The sequence below is a fragment of the Haemaphysalis longicornis genome, unplaced genomic scaffold (assembly GCF_048455015.1).
Source record: "Haemaphysalis longicornis isolate Haplotype H1 unplaced genomic scaffold, Haemaphysalis longicornis Haplotype H1 scaffold_2, whole genome shotgun sequence".
Classification (NCBI taxonomy): domain Eukaryota; kingdom Metazoa; phylum Arthropoda; class Arachnida; order Ixodida; family Ixodidae; genus Haemaphysalis; species Haemaphysalis longicornis.
In genome coordinates this window covers 223,865,908-223,886,759 of record NW_027526295.1, presented here as the reverse complement: position 1 = coordinate 223,886,759, position 20,852 = coordinate 223,865,908, and the positions used below count along the sequence as shown (strand labels likewise).

Genomic DNA, 20,852 nt, shown 5'->3' with positions numbered 1-20,852 from the left:
GGCAAAGAAGGAAGGTGCAGTTTTCGTTGCCTGATTTTACCATCCTTGAGAGTTAAGCAGCGCAGCACCATCGCTAAATGTCTGAAACTCGTACACGTGCATCCAGACTTGAGTTTGTGATAGAACTTGTTTGCACTGCTGTACTCACGAGTGGATGTACTCACCAGTGCAAGCACTCGAAAATACAGTATTCATGAGTATTGTAATCATGAGTACTGTGTACTCATGAGTACCATACTCACCAGTACTCATACTCATGAGTATTGTATTCATGAGCACTCATACTCATGAGTTCTGTACTCACGAGTACTGCATGGACTTACCCCTGTGTGCACTTGTCATCATACTCACTTTTTTAATCTGGGTGTGTACTACTCACTCATCATCGTACTCACTCGTGAGTTTGAGTACAAATGAGTACAAATGAGTGTACTCACGAGCGAGTGTGCCGACCTATGCTCCCGACAAAATGTCGCTTTGCTGGCGTGCTGCTGAAGCCAAGCTATGGTGGCTAGAAGGGCCACCCTTCTAGCCACCATAGCCAAGCGCAGCGCTACATTGTTGTCAGCAATCCGCACTCTGAGCACGTCCAACTCACCGTGAAGAAAAGCGAAACGGCCCTGCGTTTCCCCCTGCCCATCGGGAGGACGGAACTGTCTTTCAAGATCCCAACGCCTATTGCAAACAATAGTTGGCAGACAGGACGGCCAACAGTCCGATGTCGAAGGGCGCAGAGCAGAGCCAAGCCCTTAAAAAAAAAAATCCTCAGCCGGGGCCGGAGGGGGCTCTGCCCCCCCGTAAAGCCGTCCGGGGGGGCACGAGCCGCACTGCCCCCCCCCGTAGTTGGCGCTTCTGACTCGCAAAACATTAGCCGTGAATTCCTAGCGCCTCAGACCGCTAGGCCACGGAGCGGGACGCCAATGCCTTGCTAATATAGGGTATATATTGTACAACCGGTTTACACTTTTATTTAGTTTTGGCATTTCAAGCCGCTTAGGTGACTATTTGTTGTACTGCGATCGTGCAGTAAGCGTCGCCCGAGTTTCCACAGTAGCTCACGTCTAGCAATTGCATTTCGTAGACGGAAAAGCGTTCGCAGATGCGTAGTCGTGCTGCTGACCGCTGTGCTTGTTCGCCCAGCGCAAAAACGTGCTTCCCGCGCCCTAGTTTTACGCTGTACGGTAAAAATATCAGTTGATTTTATTTGCTTAGTACCTATATTAACTTCGCTGACTCTTCTCCCGCCTTCAAGAGGCCTTATATTTTCCTACTGGCGTACCAGTCAGCGAAGCGTCGCATGTGCAGCGCTTGTGTGAAGCGACCTTGACTTGGAGCTAGATACAGTGTACAAACAAACCAAGTAAAGAAAGGCACATTCTTCCATTCACAAACGTGTCCTGGCTTCGTTTCAACTATAAGCGAACGAATTGCGACCAAGCAATTTTTTTAACCTCCTTGATTTCGACGACCCGCCGGCGGCCGGCGGACGAAACGCTGGGCCGACTGGCTCTGTCGGCCGGGGAGCCGTGCAGTAGCGCAGCCGTGGCGCAGCCAATTGCCAGCTCATCCCCTCCTGACGTCACACGAAAACGCCACAGAAAATGGGCGAGCGTAAAGAGAGGAGGACAGCGTTTTCGAATTAGTTTTTCTACTAAATAAAATCGCGTAAACGCGCCTAGAGTGGTCGAAACATGGCCTGGGGACTCCGGACTACAATTTGCGCTAGTAATCCTGCAATGTTTACATATCACTTCAGTGTCCCTTTAAGTTCGGAGAACTTTGTGGGTTCGCCTAGTGGTCTTACCTCGCTAACGGTCGATGCGACTGCAGGAATCAGGCGGCGCAGCGAGATAACGGACCCAAGCCTTGTATACCGGGGTCATGGAGAAAACCACGCGGTTTAAATAATCATAACCGTTCAAACCTCGTGAACCGCTGGCGCTTGTCATACATCTTCCAGTTATTTAGCGCGAGGAAAACTGCAGGTACATTTTAGGCAAAACCCGTGTATATAACCGGCAGCCCCCGTGTTCCTTTAGTTAGGAACGCTCGTTGGGTTGATTTTTTTAAGCGAAAAAAGCTGCCGCGCCATTTCAAATCACGCAGAAAGGCTCCAGCCGTGCAAGAAAAAAATGCCGCGTTCGAAATGCCGCAGAAAGGCTCCAGCCGCGCAAGAAAAAAATGCCGCGTTCGAAATGACGCAGAAAGGCTCCAGCTGCGCAAGAAAAAAATTACGCGTTCAAAATGACGCAAGACAGCTCCAGCATACGAAATTAAAGCAAGCGCAAAAAGAACAGAAATTCCGCTGGCGCAGTTTCAGACAGGGGGTGCGCGAGCACTGCATTGGCGGGAAATTTGAAACGCAGCAGTGAGCGGATAACGACGTTGCAGCCCATTATGGCGAATCACTGCTCTGCACTTCCGGCAGCTTTCACGGCTTTCACATTGAGTGGAACGGCTTTAATTGTTTTCAACATAAGTTAGGTACACTCACGGGTACTCTCGTTCTACCAATGCCCGAACGCAGGTGAACGTGCTATGCGTCTCCCGGGTGGCCAGGGTGTTCCTGCCCATGCTTCGCGCGTCTCCCTACGACGGCCGGCGCTTCGTGATCGTCAACAGCGTGTGGGGCCGCATAGCCGTGCCCGGAACGGGGCCCTACTGCATGACCAAGTACGCCGTGCGGTGCTTCACCGAGGTACTTCGGCGAGAGCTGATCAAGTTCGGCATCTACGTTGTCGGCGTTGAGCCGAACCTCTACCGGCTGCCGCACGCCGAGCCCGGCTCGCTGCTCAAGTCCTACAAGTACATGTGGGACAAGCTGCCCGACAGCGTCAAGGACGCTTATTCTAGGGTGAGTGCTCTTTGTTCAATGTTCACGATCAGGGGAGACTTATAAACACAAACTCCGTCATTTGAGCTGATTTGCATGCTGTTGTTCCAGCACTGAAAACACTTCTTTACACAGTTAAAGGAAGAGAGTAATTGGTGCGTTGCCGGAGGAGCAGGCGTCCATATTCCTTCTGCAAAAATCACTGCAGGAGTAGCAAGCAGCCGGTGAGCTTTGCTGCATACTTTGTGAAGTTGTCACACCCCCCATTTTTAGGTTTCTTTTCCAAGCAAGTTCCAAGTAAAGTTCTACGTTGCCAAAGGACGCCATCTGTGGTTGCGTCGCTCAACAGGGCTAGCTCTTCAGCTACTCGCAACATACACATATAAAAATGGCGCACCTAAACTTTTAAAATTACGAGAATTTTTAGTTGGACTTTGATTTGTACCTGCTCCCATTGTACAGCCCATACCTAAATTTATACATGCGATTTGACACAAACTATATATAAACTGTCGTCATTAGGGGCATGATTTCCTGAAATTTGTGTGTATGCAACATCAATAATTTATCATATGCAGTACCCCTGTAGTACGTGAATGCATCACCATTAATATCTAGAATGCTCATCATCATAATTCCCGGGGTTCGCTTCATGGGAAGTCAGAGTTCGGCAGCCTAATAAATGTAGTCTTCCCAGGGAACGCCATATATGTAAAATGTATGTATAAAGACGGAGAGAGAATGAGGCTCCCCTTGCACAGACGCGGTAATCGCTGGGCTTCTTCGATAGCATATCCCTGTGTGACCCGTATACAGTAGAACCCCGCTCTTACGTTCCTCAGTACTGCGTTTTCCCGGCTGCTACATTGTGTTTGTGTGGTCCCAGCGCAGCTCACATAGAGTCACATGAATTAAAATCCTCACTGTTACGTCATGGCTCAGAGTACGTTCCGGATCATTCGCTGCATTCTGACACTCTGAAGCCGTCTGGGCAACATGCGTGGACTGCCATTTTGACATGTGGCGAGCCTTGGCCAGGCTTGGCTATGGAACTGACCAACGTTACGAACTGGCTGCATGAAGCCGCTGGTAAAAAGCGTAAAGGCTCATGGGTGCATTGTCTGCTCCCGCGGAGTTCCTCCACTTCCGGTTCGGGAGCTCGCCTGGCCTCCCGTACGCCGACGGCTTTCACGCGCGCGTGCTTGTTGTTTATCTGTTTCCGCCGAAAAAAGAAACGCTCATGCATCGCACATTCAATGTGCAACAACGATGAATGCTACTAGGGGCTTCTCTGAAAGGTAAGCACTCTGTGACAAATAAACAACTCGCACACACGCACGTGAAAGCCGCCGGCGTACGGGAGGCCAGGCGAGATCTCGAACCGGAAGTGGCTGGAGCAGATGAGTTACCCATGAGCCTTTGCGCGTTTTACAAAAAAAAAAATGGATTCACTTTGGAATGCCGGAAGTGCGTGTTTGCCATAAAGCACCACTGCAAGAATAGCACGCACTCTCGTCATAATCGTGCGCTTCATTCTTTGAAAACACCATTGAACTTGAAACTGCGAACTTTGTCGTGCCTTAACGCCGTCGGGAAAATGGGAGGCACTTTTCCTTCAGGAAAAGCTTAACGTAATAAATACAGTAGACAAGCAGCTAGTGCGGAAGAGTGTTGACATCGCTAGGGACCATTGCCACGTGTGGTGTTTTCCAGCGATCGCAAAAAAGCGCTATCCTACATTCTGGAGTTTTTTAAGGTTCAAAAGCCAAAGTTGCAGAAATACATGGTTGCAAGTCAAAGCTACTGTTTTCTTTCATTATCGATGATTTCCTCATTTCCTGGTTGTTACGTTTTGTTTTTCCGGTCCGGTGAAAAATGTGTGAATGGGGTTCCCCTGTACTTTTTTTCTTTTCTTTTTTTTTTTTTTGCCATGTGCAACACGCTGTGCTCCCTGTGTGCTCAGACATTAATGAAAAAACATAAAAGCTTTCCAGTAACTGTAACTTATCGTTCTGATTTTTTTTGACAGAGCTACGGTGAAGAGATGGAGGCCAATATACGGAACATGATAGCGAATGAGCCGGACCCCATAGTGCTGGACATGGCGAAGAAGATGATGGACTCGGTGCAGACGGAGCATCCCCGCAAGCTCTACCAGCCGGACCTGCTCAGCAGAAAGCTTCTGTACGCCGGATTTCGTCTTCTGCCGGACGACATCACAGATTTTTGGTTCACAGAAATATCTGGACTGATGAAGGCTTGATTGAAGAAAACGCACCTTTTTTTGAACACCACGTAACTAAGATATAGAAAATACAATAGCGCATAAAAGTAAATATGCATTACCATACTAACGATAACAGGGATGTACGATATTTTGATATGCGCGTTATCGAAAAATACAGGTGGCTCTATACGTTTCATTTTCTTCTCCAAAAGTAGAAGAGGGACTAAAGCATTTTTTGTGTTTAGTAAATACAAGCTGGCGTGATGGCAATAGGGAGTCCTTCATTTAAGTGGAGCCCATTAGGTATGCTGAATTTTTTTATCCATCATGCATGCAGGTGTTTAATCAATGATCATTTGTGTAGTTAGCAATACAGCATAGTGTGGTTCAGTCATCGAGTTGCCAAAAATGTTCATGCTCTTCAACGAATAATAAAAAAACACTGGCGCTCTAATAGTCCTATCCAAAATTTTTGACAGCCCTAAATCGGTAGTAAAATATTTATAGCTCTTTTTAAGTCAGATATTAGATAGCACGAAATCTGATAGTAGTACAAAAATAAGCACCATACAGCGAGTTTTGTGATAATCGCCTACCAAAGCTGGAGACATGCAGCTAAGTTAACAACAGTCTTGATTGTTACATTATGCACAGCTAGGATAGCGAATTTTTGATGAAAGTTCTAAAAAGGCACTTATATGTTTACTGCACCAACCAGGGTATAACAGGCAACCTACATTTGATTTCGCAGCAGCAGGAACACACTCAGTTAGTGACCGACCTATTAAATAAAAATGAGCTAAGGTCCAACTGTTCAATTTCGCCATCCCGCAAATTCGGCCAGCTTACGGTTTGTAAGCAGAAATGCAAAGTTGAAATACCGTTGATACTTCTCAGACACCATTTCTTTCTTCTTGGCTGAGAAACTTATTAGCACACTTGCACTATGTCATCCACCACATCATCAATAATTGCAGTAACGAGACTGGAGAGGAAGTTCATCACACAATCTGTAGCTGTTGGCATCAGAAGCTGATTTTGGAGTACACAAGTTTTTTTGCGTAAGAGAGATGAGAAAATTTTTTTTTCAATCTCCTGTGAGGAATTATAAACCAGCCACTGCCATTGAGAACTTTCAAGCATTTCACTTCACAAACCACAACTATTTACTCACTGTTTAATGTTGGTGTAGCTTGTAGTAAACGTCTGTTAAAAAGAAAAGAACTCAGAATGTCTATCACCAAAATTTTAGCTTATCTTGCTTGGAAGAGATAAATGTCATTTGAAAGTAAAAAATTTCATGGCCTTGGAATAAACAAGTACTGAAAACCACATGTTTGCCTGTTATGGCAATTAAATTTATTTAGCTAGCAACTTGCAAAAAAAAAACAATTGTTTCCTAGAGTGCCCTTTGTTTGCCTCTCCTGGGAAAACTGTCATTAACAAAAAACCTCTGCTCAATGTTCACGGGAAAATGTTTCAAGTTCTCACAGTACCGTGGCAACATACCAAATGATGAATCAATTTAATCTATTTTATAACATGCATAAATTATGTCCCTGAAACGTTCTTTCAAGGCTTTATTTCATGGTCAACATCTGTGTAAACTACAACAACCTCAAAACTTTGCAACAATAAGCGTTTCAAATTTCGACAACTTGACGTACTGCGATCATGCCCTCTCCTGCAGCCCATAACATTACATCTATTCACGATTTGCAGATATTCAGTCGTGCACTGCTTTCAGGAGAGAACAATTTCTGGCAGCTAAAATGCACGAAACACAGGAAGTCAAAATAAGCAGTTTCTTATTTTGCATTGCCTATATAAAAAAACACATGCCTGGGTTTCTATATACAGCTCAGCCTCAAGCAAATAAATGACTACAACCAATTATTTGTAATCCTTTGCAATACAGTAAAACCTCGTTATAGCAAAACAGGATATAACGAATTAATGTATATAACAAAGCAATTGTAATCACCCTTGAAATTCCCATAGACACCCACGTATTGAAGACCTCGCTTTAATAAAGGTAAAATTACCTAGCAATGAGTATAACGGAGTTTTTTTTTTCCCCCACAATGAGCATTTACGTACCATTTTGGTTCCCGTCAGGTCAATGTCTCATAGCGCGATGGTTTAGGTCGCATCACGGATGTGATAATTCAGAACTTGCGCTAGCTAGGGGCCGCCAACCCCAGTGGGCTGAAATGGCTGCAAGCATCTGGCAACACGCACCAGGTTGTGCGTCTTTCGGGCTCCCGCTAGGGTGAGGCCCTCTACTGGGATGTGGCAGACCTGCTGCGCCACTTCTTTGGTGCTCACAATGACGGCGAGAACAGGCTCGAAATTGCAGCTGCAGCTAAAAAAGCCATCATCAAGGACTTTTTCTCTGCGAAGTTAGCCGCAAGCTCGTGTGCTGTCAAATGATCATGGATGAGCCGTTGGGCTTGAATAAAATAACAATTCTTTACTGTTTTCGCAGGCTGCTGTGAGTTTCGGTGGCGAGTACAGTCTTGCACGTAAATTGTCGATAGAAATGAACATTGGCTATAACGAAGTAATGGTTATATAACGAAGTAATACCGACCCCCTTTAACATTGTTATAACGATGTTTTACTGTACTGGTACTAGATCGAAGCAACAGTTAGTTGTAAGAAGGTTTTACTGTAGCATGCAACCATGAGACATTTTTGGTCTTTGTTGCTATAACGTGTCACATCAAATACAGGGTCACGTACTAGAGCAGTGTATTCAGATGACGCGTCAGAATGCTATTGCCAACTTGCAATATCACCAATAGTTGTGTTGCACGTCAAAGCAAAGCACATGCATCCCATGTTCTGCCATAGGTTTCGTTGCAGGCAGAAGTGACAGCACTGGCAAGCAGCCCAGTAGTGTTTTGTAACACATCGATAAAAATTCTCGTGGCAGTAATGACAGAAAAAGGCAGTAAAGACAGAGTTTGTGCTCATGTGCTGGGGCTTGATAAGAATGTGAAAGAAAATATAAACAATATAAACAAGAAATTAAGACCGGGCAAAACAATAGAACAAATACTGAGGACAAACCACGTGGTATGATGCGAAGCACCAACACTAGCTGTTCACCAATGAAAATGATCTGTTTGTCAGTACCGAGTATTTTATTGATTCGGAAGTATCTTCACTAAAATTCATTTAAATTATTTAGTTCATAGTTCTATTTGTTAATAACTATTATTTAGCCTGCAAGATTGACAACCTAGATTTCGAGCAACTGAGAAGAGGCTGGGTTTAGGAAAAGCTACTTGACAATTTATCACATCCAAGTTATCAGTAAGTTAAAAAAATCCCCCAACTATAATAAACCCTTCACTTGGCATTTATAGACTAAGAAAAAGCATTTGCTTCTGTAGACGCTGCCGCAGTACTGGAAGCATTGAAGGACCACAGAATAGAGCAGATTTACATAAGACTCTTGGGAGATATATACAAGGTATGTAGAGGTAAGATAATCCTTCACAAGATGGGTGAAGAGTTCCCAATCAGTTCCCATCAGTAAGGGTGTGAGAAGAGAAGACACTCTCTCTCCAAAATTGTTTACAGCATGTCTGGAAGGTGTATTCAGGAAGCTTGACGGGAGAAGCCAGGGTTACAGGTAAATGGAGAATAACTGAGCCATTTCTCATTTGCATGCGGCATTGCCTTGTCCAGTCAGTCTTGACATCAGTCTTGACAACACCTGCACAAAATGCTTTAGGGCCTGCACTCAGAATGCTTCGTCACAGAGTTACACATGCAAGAAGAGCCTTTTTCACCGTAGGTCACGAAATGCTGGAAAAGTGAACAAATATCCCTACTTTGGACCGGACATGTCCTGACAGCAACCACGAGTGAAAAATCCGGGGCAAGCTGGGTATTGGTGAGGGTGCACTCAGCTAGCACTTTCAAATGATGAATAGTCGGCTACACAATCACTAAAAAGAATGGTATAAAACAAATGCATATTGCCTGTGGCGACATAATGTTCCCGGCTGAGGCCATAAAAATACTTTGGAGACTTTGTCATAAACAGATGCAAGTTTCCCAACATGTTTTACACGTGGCGAGTGTATGTATCTAAATATTGCAGTCCCGGAAAAGAGGTGCTTCCTAGGCATATTAGCAGCTGGTATGGCCAGTACTTTGTTGCAAGCATTGCCAACAGGCAGCAACTCAATCATACCACTTTGACAAAAACACCTCCTTTTGATTTTAAACTTTATGCGCAAGTATCATTATCCTTAAGCTAACATACTCTGTGTAGCACATGCTTGCCTTATGCAAAGTTTACAAGTTACGATTTTTTTTGCATTGCTTCGCGGGCGTAAAAGAAAGATGTAAGAAACATGCCTGTGTGGGGAAAAATGTGCAAATCTGGAAACAAAGCTAACTTTTCTCCTTTATTATTCAGTTGCTTTCTTTAAATAAAGAATCGAATACTTTGAAACATTAAAGAGTGCAATAAATCAAAATTAGAATGCCATCTATGAAGTATTTTAAGCGTTGAATATTTGCGTGCCTCAGTCAGTCATAATGAGTCATAATGAAAGCCTCGCCAGAATCATGCATCATGATATTAGACAGTCACAGGACAACAACTGATGTGTATTATAAATAGTTGACAAACACCATAACTTCGTTACCATTAGTCTAAGTATATCTTACAAAGCTTAAACATCAAGAAAAACGAGTATAATTTGATGTTCCACTTGTTCGCAACAATGTACACATGGTAACTTCACAGGCTGTAATGCTGACATTACTAATAAAATGAATAGCGAGCTCGTTGTGATCGGTGTTTGTAATGATGATGATGCTAAACTTACACATGGCCATGCCGTACTTTTGTAATGCATGCAAGTGCAGCATGTGCAATGGACATAAGAAGTGTAAAATATAAATAAAATTAAGCTATAGCAACAGCGACAACTAAGCGCTTTACAGTACATGTACAGTGCATAAAACAATTCAAACAAAAATTGTGCTTAGATATACACAGATTTAAAACAGCATGTTCCACCTTCAGACTACTGCAAAAGAATACGAAAACTGCAGCTTTTGTAGAGACTGCATTCAGATAGGTAATGAAATATAACGAAGCGTACGACAGCCACAGAAACCAACAATTGCTTCCGTAGCAGTGTTCAATACTAATGCAACCAGTAAAAAAAAAAGCACTCGACAACTTCACCCTCCTCTCACACTTGTGCACCACCTACAAATGCAGATGTAACGCTTGTATCACACGTACTTTTCCAGTTGCAATTGCAAATTTTTCTTTATGAAAAGCATAAAACCATAAAGCAAGGTTTTACACAAAGGTTTAACAAAAAAACATGAAAAATTAACCAAAGTATTTTTACACGTCGTTATACATGCGTAATCACAAAAATTACAACCATAGTCATTAAAGCTGTGACATAACATTATAAATGAGCATATGGAATGATCAAGCTTTACCAAAAGAGTACAAAGCAAAATCTCCATCACAAACAGGTCTTTTCAACTTTTTCTGACGCAATGAATCCCTCCCACTGTGTACGATGGCCGGATGGTAACAAATACCAGTATGCACACAGTGAAAATGTAGCGCACGCACGCACAGGTATCTATCTACATGTACAACAATATGCAGGTGGGACGAAAGCACTGCCTTCGATCCCATGCAAACGCAGCATACATCACGTAGAAGGTAAACGTAACATGACCACGGCTTTCCCCGCGCGACAGCTATGGACAACACCAATGAATGCAGCACTATGTGTGCACAACTAACTACTGCACTTCAGTCTGGTTCACCAGCACAGCCGCCTGGCAATGGAATGTGATGAGCAGCGTGGCAGGAGCCTGCTCCCACGGTTCGCCGTCCACTTGCACCGGAAGACGTTCTAACAGCTCCAACTGCACGGAACCGAACAGAAGTTCAGAAAACAGCGCCTGACTTTAAATGCCCCACACAACAGGTGTAACGGTCCGCATTGCGCGAAACGTCCTTTCTGTGGCTCGTGTGGGAAATAATAAAGCAGACACGAGAATACTTTTGGGTTGAGTTTCAGTTGTATAGTCAAGAAAATGGACACCGCAGTAAAGAGTAAATAAATAACAAGACCAATGCCTTTAAACTCTGTAAAGAAGGATGACCTGAGAAGCTGGATGCAGTACACGAAATGCACGAAACAAAATACGTTTGTTTGTAATTTGTGATCGAGCAATTAGCACTTGGCCCAGGAAGGACTTGATATTTATCCTAGTGGACAAACATGGAGTCGACCGTTTCCCTCCCACGTCATTGGCATCTTACTGTCTGCGTATACACCAACCCAATCCGCTCGACCATTGAGGACACTGGAAAGTTTGCGTTGGGGCGGTGGACATACATATTTAACCATCCCGCTAACACGACGGACACGTCATCAGTGAGGGCATGAAACCTCCATCTGCGCATGCACGCACCCTTCCCCTCTTCCCTCCACTCCCAACCCGTGCCTGATAAACTGGCAACCAGTTATGTGCGTGTGCTTAGAAAAGAAAGGCACCGCCAAAATTATTCATCTGAGAGCCCTTCAAGCTGAACAAAAAATATTGGCTAAGTCGATGTTGTAAGGAAAGGGAACGAATCCAAAGTGAGCTGCGCAGTCACTTTAGCCATGGCACCCCAGGCTATTCCGTGATGACCGACGGGTGGACGTTGAGGCCTGGAGATAGTTACATCTCGTTTACGTGCCACCTACTCGATGAATAATTCAGGCCTCGAAATTACCACCTAGCATGCCGGCACATGCCCGAGGGGCACACATATGGAAACTTGAAGCGCGTCCTCCTTGGTTTGGCTAAGGAATGGGGACTGCCTCAAGACTGCCCAGTTTTCATTGTCATTGACAATGCGAGAAACTTTCTGGGCGCGGCATCGCAAACAGGATGGACAAGCATACAATGCTTCGTGCACACTTTACAGCTGTGCATCCACAGCGCGGAGAGGGACACTCCAAACTTCAAACAGCTGTGTGCCAAGGCTCGGGCAACTGTAGGACACCACAAGCGCAGTTCCCTGGCCAGAAGTCACCTCAGAGATGTACAGAAAAGCACGGGAATGGAGCCCCTCGAAGTTGTCAAAAACGTCACAACGAGATGGAATAGCGAGTACAGAATGCTTTCCCGCCTCATGAAGCTTCGTCGGCCAATTTCCTTGGACCTGTCGGAACAAGACTCATTGGAGGACCTTACTTCAGCTGAATGGCGTCAGTGACATTGGTCCTGAAGTGCACTGATGATGCAACAAGAGAATGTTGTTCAGAAAAACACCCTACCCTTTCACAAGTATTGCCATTGGTGCATTGCATGCAACTTCTTCTCACCCAGCAGCGGCAGAGTTGTGGGGAGCAATCCATGTTTGCAAAAAACGTCCTTCATGCAATGAAGTGCAGGTTCGGGGACATTAAGGTGCAAGTGCCATATGCCTTTAGCACTGCCCTGGACCAAGGATTTAAGGCGGAGTGTTATGACACTTGTGAGGGGCAGTGGCTCAAAGGTGAACTTTGCTCCTCTCTGGAGAAGAGCCTGCCTTAGAGACAGGAAGAGGAGGATCCCACCGTCGGCCATGCACCCGCGCAAGCCGTGTATAGCGACGTCTGGAATGTTTTTGGTAGTTTAGCCGCCTCAAGCACTTCATCAAGTGCTTGCTCCCAGCGACTGAAAGAAGAGGTTGAGGAGTACCTCCATGCACCTGTACAGCCACGCTCAGAGAACCCTTTCCTTTGGTGGAAAAACTTCGGTGCTGCCAAGTACCCATCATTGTCTAGGCTAGCTTGGCTGTACTTCTCAGTGCCAGCAACACAATTATCTAGTGAGAAGCTGTTTTTGGCAACAGGAAATGTTGCCCCCGCTCGGACAGAATACCTTCTCCCTGAGCACATTGAGCAGTTGGTGTTCCTACACGCACGCACTAGTAAGGGAGGCTGGCTGGAAACACGACTGTGAATAAATTCAAAGAGGAAAAGTACAATGCCTCATGTCTTTCTCTGGTTGTCTCACTATTATAATGGTTAATAAGAATATTCTCGGTGAAATAGCACGCAAAAGTCATTGTGACCATCATACATAGTTCATCGCATCAATTTTTTTTTGTAATGGCAGTCGCAGATATTCGCTTCGATTCGAAATTATTCGAATGAGGTAACTATTCGCTTTGTGTTCACTTCGAAGTATAAAACCACTATTCACACATGCCTAGTTGTGGAATGATGCACGCTGCGTGACACCGGAATGTGATGGCACGTAAGTAGAACAAGTGCACACCAGCCACACAGAACCCTGATTCTAGGAAAGCTGTGGCATGTGCCAATCGGTTTGCTGATGTAATTTAGGACGTATGACGATGAAACAAAAGCAAGGAAAGAGATGCATACACGGTGTAGTGGAAAAGAAGCAACTGGAAATAATTGGGGCAAAAGAAAAAATAACGAAAGCAAAGGTAAAAACGAAGTTGTTAATAAGTATAGCCAGGCTTTTCGCCTTCAAAGCATGTAAGCAGACTTACCGTAAAGTTCCAAAAGGAATGCCCACTCAAAGTACAGAAATATCAAGTGAAAAATACGGGATGGGCGATCTTTCGGGTCAGGTGCGAAAAACTAAAAAAAAAAGTGGCCGCACTGCCAACCAAAACCATGCAAATATCAAGAAAAAATACCAGATGGGTAAACTTTTGGCTCAAGTGCGAGAAGGACAACAGTGACTGCATCAACACATGAATAGATGATTCGCATTTCTTTTGTTATCGGTGCTAAAGCCATCGGTGCTAAAGCTAAAATTGGTGCTAAAGCCATCGATTTTAGGGGGTGGGCGTTTGCTCAGAACTATACGATAAGTGCCCCAAGAAATTTTTATGCAACTTTTTATGGAAATTTTTTGGGTGAACATGTATGTCCCAATGCCGTTAGGACTAGTAGCCCAACACCGCTGATGAGGCCGCCCCCTTTGAGAGCAAGGGTACAACACCAAGTGTGCGGGCCCTCACTTGTGTGCGGTGCAGCCTTCTTTGCCGGCAGACATGACGTGCATGGTGCCAGCATAGCAAATAAGCATGAAATGCTGAAAATTGCCGAGGTATACTTTCTACGCATTTCATTTTCCCACGCAAAAACAAGAACTGCTCTGCACCAAGTTTTCACAGAAGGCGAGCTCACCTTGACCTCTTTTGCCTGCCCAAGCCGAACAGGTTCGGAGATGCCAACCTGAAGCTGTGCCACGTGGAACGACGAGTACAGGCCTATCACTTCCAGGAGACCATCGTCATACCTGCAAGAACACAAATTTTGAGACATGTACACTAGGTAGTAACACAATAACAAATGCCAATCTGCACACACCAAGATCATGTTGGGGTTGAACCCGGTGATAACAGCTAGGGTATGAGGTGTGGCCCTAGTGCAGGACTGCGAATTATTTCATGCTACCTGCGGACCTTGAACAGGCGCTAAAATTTCATGCACATCGGTGTTTGTCAACTTCAATGGTTCTCAGCCATGACTGCACCGGGGACCCCTGCCGGGCTTGCGAAAGTCATGGGGGACCCCACGATAAAATACATGTCGATCGGTGCCGCCACAATGTCCCCCAATTTGAACTTGCAGCTTACGCCCCCCCCCCCCCCCCTCCTCCCTTGCTCAATGCCCACCTTTTGTGCTTGACTTCTATGATGATGCGCGTCACAATGTTAAACAATGTGCTCCTGAATATAAAAGTCGCCTAAACACCTATATACGCTGCCTTTTCTGTGTCTGTTTTTTTTGTCATAGCTGGCACGCTGTGCAAAAAGCCGATGTTAAAGTAAGTGCTACGCGGAAAAAATTAACATACATGTCATGCAGTGAAGCCACCTTTTTGCATTTGCAAAAAAAAAAAAGAGGTTCCTGCGTTTTTGCAGCCGCCCCTTTCCATAGGAGCGATTTCCCGTGCAAGCCGGGTGAACTTCCCAAGCGTTGTAGACCCACACTAGGGCCGAGCGCCAGGCCGGGGAGTCGCTTGTACCTATTTTACCGGTAGGTGCCCGGCGCCACCAAGGCACACGAATGCACATGGTGCCTTCCACAGCCACGATGGACGCTCAACTCGCAACCGCCTGTGGCAGGACATGCCGCCAGACTCTTTCACCCCCGGCAATGGCGCAACGCGGCATGATGGCCGGGGGCCCCGCCAGATGGACACGGGTCAGGGGCCCCTTGATAGGGTAAAGGCAGCTTTTCAGGCAGGGATTCTCCTTTCAAGGGTCCGCACTTGACCAGGGACGCCTGTACCCATTAAAGAAACTGGTGGGTGCCCGGCAGCACCAGGATTCGAACCCAGTACCTCCCGCATACGAGGCGAGTGCTGTACCTCTGAGCCACCGCTGCAGTTAGTACAGTTAGTATTCAAAAATTTGGATTACGACGAAATGCTTGCGTTCATAAAGGGTAAGATGAATGAAGCAAGCAACGAAACCGATGGAAAGGGTTGAGAAAGCCGAGAAGATGGTGGAATAAGGAAATAAAAGAGGCTATTGACCAGCGAAGAAAGGCGTCGAGAGAACATAGAGAAGCAAAAAGAACTGGTATGGAACCGGAGGTAGTGAAGGAGAAATGGGATATCTACCGTGGGAAAAAGCTAGAAGTGCAGAAAATGGTGCAAGCAAAGATCAAGCAGAAAAGCGAACAATGGATGGCAGAAATACGGAAGAAGGACAAAAGCACATCCAACAAGTTTTGGAACCATGTAAAATCACTAAGCTCAAAAAACGATAACCATAAAAAATTCCTGATTGATGAGGAGGGGGAACATTTAGAAGGAGAGCACGCATTGGCGCATATTCATCGAGTGATTAGTGAGAAGTTTAGGCCAATAGTGGTAGGGAAACCTGCACCGATAACATCAGCGAAACAGAAGACTGCGGAAAGGGAAATAAGTTTGAGCAACCTTGATTGGAAAAAAGCAGAGCAAAAGGTTTCCCCCCAGACAGCAGTGGGACCAGACGGAATACCAATGCAACTGATAAACCTGCTTGGACCTACAAGTAAGGAATCGTTTATGAGGGCAATAGATAAGGTGATAGAAACCAAACAAATACCAGAGGACTGGTTAGAAAGTAGGATGAATTTAATATATAAAGGCAGAGGAGACAAAGCCAGTATTGATTCATACAGACCACTCACAGTAACGTCAGTGGTGTATAGATTCGTAATGCGGGCAATAAAATCAGAAATTCAAGCATGGATGGAAGAAAATGAAATACTTGGGTAACTGCAGAATGGATTTAGACAAGACAGGCGACTGGATGACAATTTGTTCGTGATAACGCAATGCATTGAAATTGCGAAAGCACAGAATAGACCACTATGGATTACGTTCTTGGACATTAAAGGGGCATATGACAACGTAAACAGAGAACGGCTGTGGAGAATGCTGAAACTCCAGGGATTAGATGACGAGTTAGTACAGTTCCTTATAGCAATCTATAAAGACAATAGAGTGCACCTTACTTGGGAAGGACAGAAATGCGCCCAGCAGGTCAACATCCATCGGGGACTGAAACAGGGATGCCCTTTGAGCCCAATACTGTTCATGCTTTACATGGCAGGGTTAGAAAAGAAACTGGAAGAAAGTCAAGTAGGGTTTAGCCTAACCCATATGCTTCAAGGCGAAGTGGTACAACAGCATATTCCAGGAATGTTATACGCAGACGACATTGTTCTTTTAGCTGATAACCAAACCGATATACAGCGGCTAATAAGTATTAGTGGCCAGGAAGCCACCAACCTCGGGTTAAATTTCAGTGCAGAAAAATCAGGAATAATGGTTTTCAAGGACGCTACCACTGACGTACTGTCTATCCAGCAAGGCGAATTAGCTAGAGTGAAGGAATATAAATATTTGGGAGTGTGGATAAACGAAGGAGATAACTACTTAAGAACTCACGAGGAGCAACTTAAGGTTAAGGGAAAGCGAAACGCAGCTATAATGAAGCATAGAGCTCTGTGGGGGTATAACAAATATGAAGTAGTAAGAGGAATGTGGAAAGGAGTAATGGTTCCGGGTCTCACATTTGCGAATGCTGTACTCTGCTTAAAATCAGACGTTCTATCAGGCCTTGAAGTAAACCAGAGAACGGTAGGACGTTTCGCCTTAGGCGCGCATGGAAAAACAACTAACGAAGCAGTTCAGGGAGATATGGGCTGGGCGTCGTTTGAAGTTAGAGAAGCTCAGAGTAAAATATGCTTTGAGATGAGGTTGAGGGCAATGGATCAACGAAGGTGGGCAGCTAAGCTTTTTAGGTACCTATACTTGAAAAGTGTGGACACGCAGTGGTTAAGAAAGACTAGAAGGCTAACGATGAGATACGAAAAAAACAGTGGAGAATCCAAAACAGCAAAGGTAACCAAAAAAGAGGCAAGGCAGATTGTAACGAATAAATGGAGGGAAAAAATGGAAGCTAAAACGTCGTTAGAGATGTACAGGGCTGAGAAATTGAACATCAGAAAGGAAAATTTGTACGATAATTCCCAGGGCAGTGCTTTGCTTTTTGAGGCTAGAGCAGGTTGCCTGCGAACTAAGTGTTTTGTGGGGAAGTATTCACCAAACGATGGGATATGCGTGGTCTGCGGAAAAGAAACAGAAACTATGCGGCACATAGTGTTAGAATGTGAGGGTATCCATCCAAATCTACATGAAGGGAATATTGGGCTTCCAGAAGCCCTAGGATTTAAGGGTATCAGAGAGGAAGTTAACTTCAAGGCTGTCGAGGGGACGAAAAGAAGATTAAAATGCTGGTGGACGAAAAGCAAAGAGGGTAATATTGCCTAGGACAGTTACCACCTGTAACAGGGAAAAAAAAGTATTTCGGGCCTAATAAGCTTTAGTGCCTGCCCTAAGCAGCGCTAGTATTAAACCAAGAGTGTAAAACATGGTTATATTAGTCCTTTTTGGTAAGATGAAATGTCATCACACCGCTTCAAAGGGGAAACCAATAGCAATCAATCAATCAATCAATCAAAGCCAGTTCTGGCAAAATGAAGGAAAGAATGGCAGGGCAAAAAGCTTTAGAGGCGGCTTCGCATACCCCTCAAATGCTCTCGAGGACCACCTGGGGTTTGCGGACCCCCATTTGAGAACCACTGGTCTATTTCATTTCCATCAGAGACACAGCCTCAGCAGCCACCGGAAACAAATCTACAACCTCGTGTCTAGAGGGACAACACATCAGCCATTTACACTGCTGAGCTGGGTGGAATTTAATCTGCACTAAATGATCCAGGCATCGGTATTGTGGAAGAACGTTTAAGGAGGCAAGGGAGGAGGCTATTGTCTGGGGAAAGATACCGTATTTATTCGAATCTAGGCCGATAGTTTTTTTGAAATACTGATATATCAAACTTTAGGGTTGGCTTGGATTCGAGGATTTTGAAACACGCGCCAATTTCCAAGTGAAATTGAGGGAAGTGGTGCGCAGCTAGCGCCACCCAGAAAAGAAAGTATTGTAGCCATTACTAGACGAACCAGTAGCCACTTAAGGGGCCATAGCTGGGGGCGATGCCACCATTTTGAACTGTGTGGATAGTGGCCTGCGTGCGGTGTGGCGTTTGGTTTTGACAGCGCAATGGCACCAAACAAGCAGTGCCATTATAGTGCCGCTTTTGAAAGAAAAGTTGTTTTAGCCGCAGAGTTGTCGTGGAACGTTCAAGCCGGGCGGGACTTCGGCGTGGATGAAAAAAATGTCCGTCGTTGGAGGACGCAACGGAAGAGGATATCTGTGTGCGCCGCAATGAGAATGGCATTCACTGGACCACGAGAAGGCCGTCACCACGAAATGGAGATGGCATTGGCTGACTTCGTTGAACGAGGAAAACCATCAGCTTACGGCAACGGGCCGCATCAAGTGCGCATCACTATCGCAGGGACTCAGAATGAGCACCACATCTTCATGTTCAATAAACGTGCTTTCTCTTTGTGAACGCAGACCTCGCCATTTTGTTCGGCCTACAATCGAGGCAAGTTTTCTTTTTTTTTCGTGGCTTCGGACTTTCGGGGGTCGGCTTAGAATCGGGGCCGGCCTGGATTCGAATAAATACGGTAATATATTTACACTATGTACAGGGAACCAACCGCGTTCAATGCACAGCCATCTTGTCACCTCGCCTAGTCATCTTCCTCTTCTTCTACGTGTGCGTCTGCTGAGGTACGTTGCTGCTTCAACTTCGTCGTCCTTGAAAGTTCCAACAGGTATCGTTGAGTAGTTGTTACTTCGGTACTATTATTTGCTGTGCAGTGAAAGCTCATTAATTCGAACTTCAATCATTCGAATTTATGGATAATCTGAACTGCACGATTTGTTCCGGCCAAGTATCCATAGAAGCCTATGTATTGAAAAGCCCATTAATTCGGAGACGAGGGGCCTCCACCACGGATAATTCGAACAATACGCCACCGCACTGGCCGCTTGGGGCCTGGCCCACGGCCAGCGGAACACACCCGCGGCCCTCACACAAGGCTGCGTTGCCTCCGGAAAGGAGAGAAAAGCGAGAAAAGTTAAATCAGGTAAAAGCAATCTAAAACTCCCATAGCCGACGTTTTGGAAGGAGTTTCTTTGCGGATTACATAGATGTGGACACGAGTTCAGGGTGTGGTGTGTGCTGAAAGATGGCATCAGTTTGAGGTCAGAAGCGCAGAACCTGTCGCTGCCGGTGACTACGAGGAGATGGAAGAACAAAGCAACAGTGCTGCCATTGCTTGTAAGCAATGACCGGATGGAATGCTACCCGCCTCTTTAGTTTTAGAGTACGTGAAAAGGAGGCCTTCTGCTACATTTACTCGTTAGAGAAAAAAGTTCTAGCTTTCACCTTCAAGCATAAAAGGCAGGCTTTGATCGCGGCCTTTTTCAAACACTCAATTGGTGGTGTGCTTTACTGGTCCACAATCGCATTGTACGCCTTTTGTGCTTCACTTTCACTAGAACGGGCTTTCATTAATTTGAACTGAGGTGGCGTCCCCTTGGAGTTTGAATTAATCGACTCTTACTGTACTATAAAGAAGTCTTGTTTATAGAACCCAACGTTCAGACTTAGCGAGCCCGCTTTTCCATCCATGCGACTCTCTGGCAAAATGGAGCGATTGAAACTGCTTGCTTTGTCTGTGCTCATCCATCCACGGAGTGCGACAGCTTACCTCATTTAAAACACTGCTGCTAGCCTATGAGACATTTGTTGCATGTCCGAGCAGCCTGAACCATTGTCGCTGACAAGAAATTTAAGGATGACACTGCTCTTAAAACAGCTCCTTTCAATTTTTAAGTAAACTCTGTGAAACTTGCCAGCCTTGCTGCTTTTTTTTTTTCACTGATTTCAAAAATGCCACTATTTTTTCAGTTGGTCAATTAGTTCCCAAGATAATTAGAGACAATTAGTCATTTTTGGAAGAACAACAGACAAAACAGTCATAGTCTGTTAGTCATAGAACTGTAATCTTTATATTTTCCAATACTATGAACCCTGGTGAATGCAATAAGACCACTTCGAACTAATTTTACGGCTCATTAAACTTTGGTGTTTCAAATGGGCATTCAAAATGTTGCCACTTATACCACCAAACTTTAATCAGCTGTAAAATTAGTTCTAAGTGGTGCATCAAAAAACCGATTCTCCAACAAACGCTGTACAGAAAAGTTTTGGGATAAACACAAAGAAATAAGCAAAAACACCGGTGTATTATACCCCTGCTACACTAGCATCCGAATGTCATTTG

At 45.0% G+C, this 20,852-nt stretch overlaps 2 protein-coding genes across 4 annotated transcripts in view; one reads left to right on the top strand and one right to left on the bottom strand.

Annotated features, from left to right (window-relative positions):
• The window catches only part of LOC144168519 (short-chain dehydrogenase/reductase family 9C member 7-like), a 29,755-nt gene extending 23,256 nt beyond the window's left edge, over positions 1–6,499 (top strand). The window contains exons 3-4 of the mRNA XM_077697487.1: positions 2,528–2,854; positions 4,863–6,499. Of these exons, the coding sequence (XP_077553613.1) occupies positions 2,528–2,854; positions 4,863–5,096 (561 nt within the window). The 3' untranslated portion in view covers positions 5,097–6,499. The remainder of the gene's footprint in view (positions 1–2,527; positions 2,855–4,862) is intronic.
• A 124-nt stretch (positions 6,500–6,623) lies between these two features.
• Dgkepsilon (diacylglycerol kinase epsilon) overlaps positions 6,624–20,852 on the bottom strand; it is a 41,536-nt gene continuing 27,307 nt past the window's right edge. For all 3 annotated transcript variants that reach the window (XM_077699486.1, XM_077699485.1, XM_077699487.1), the window contains exons 10-11: positions 14,270–14,381; positions 6,624–10,988 (exon numbers count right to left, since the gene is read on the bottom strand). In XM_077699486.1, coding sequence (XP_077555612.1) covers positions 10,863–10,988; positions 14,270–14,381 — 238 coding nt within the window. In that variant the 3' untranslated portion in view covers positions 6,624–10,862. The remainder of the gene's footprint in view (positions 10,989–14,269; positions 14,382–20,852) is intronic.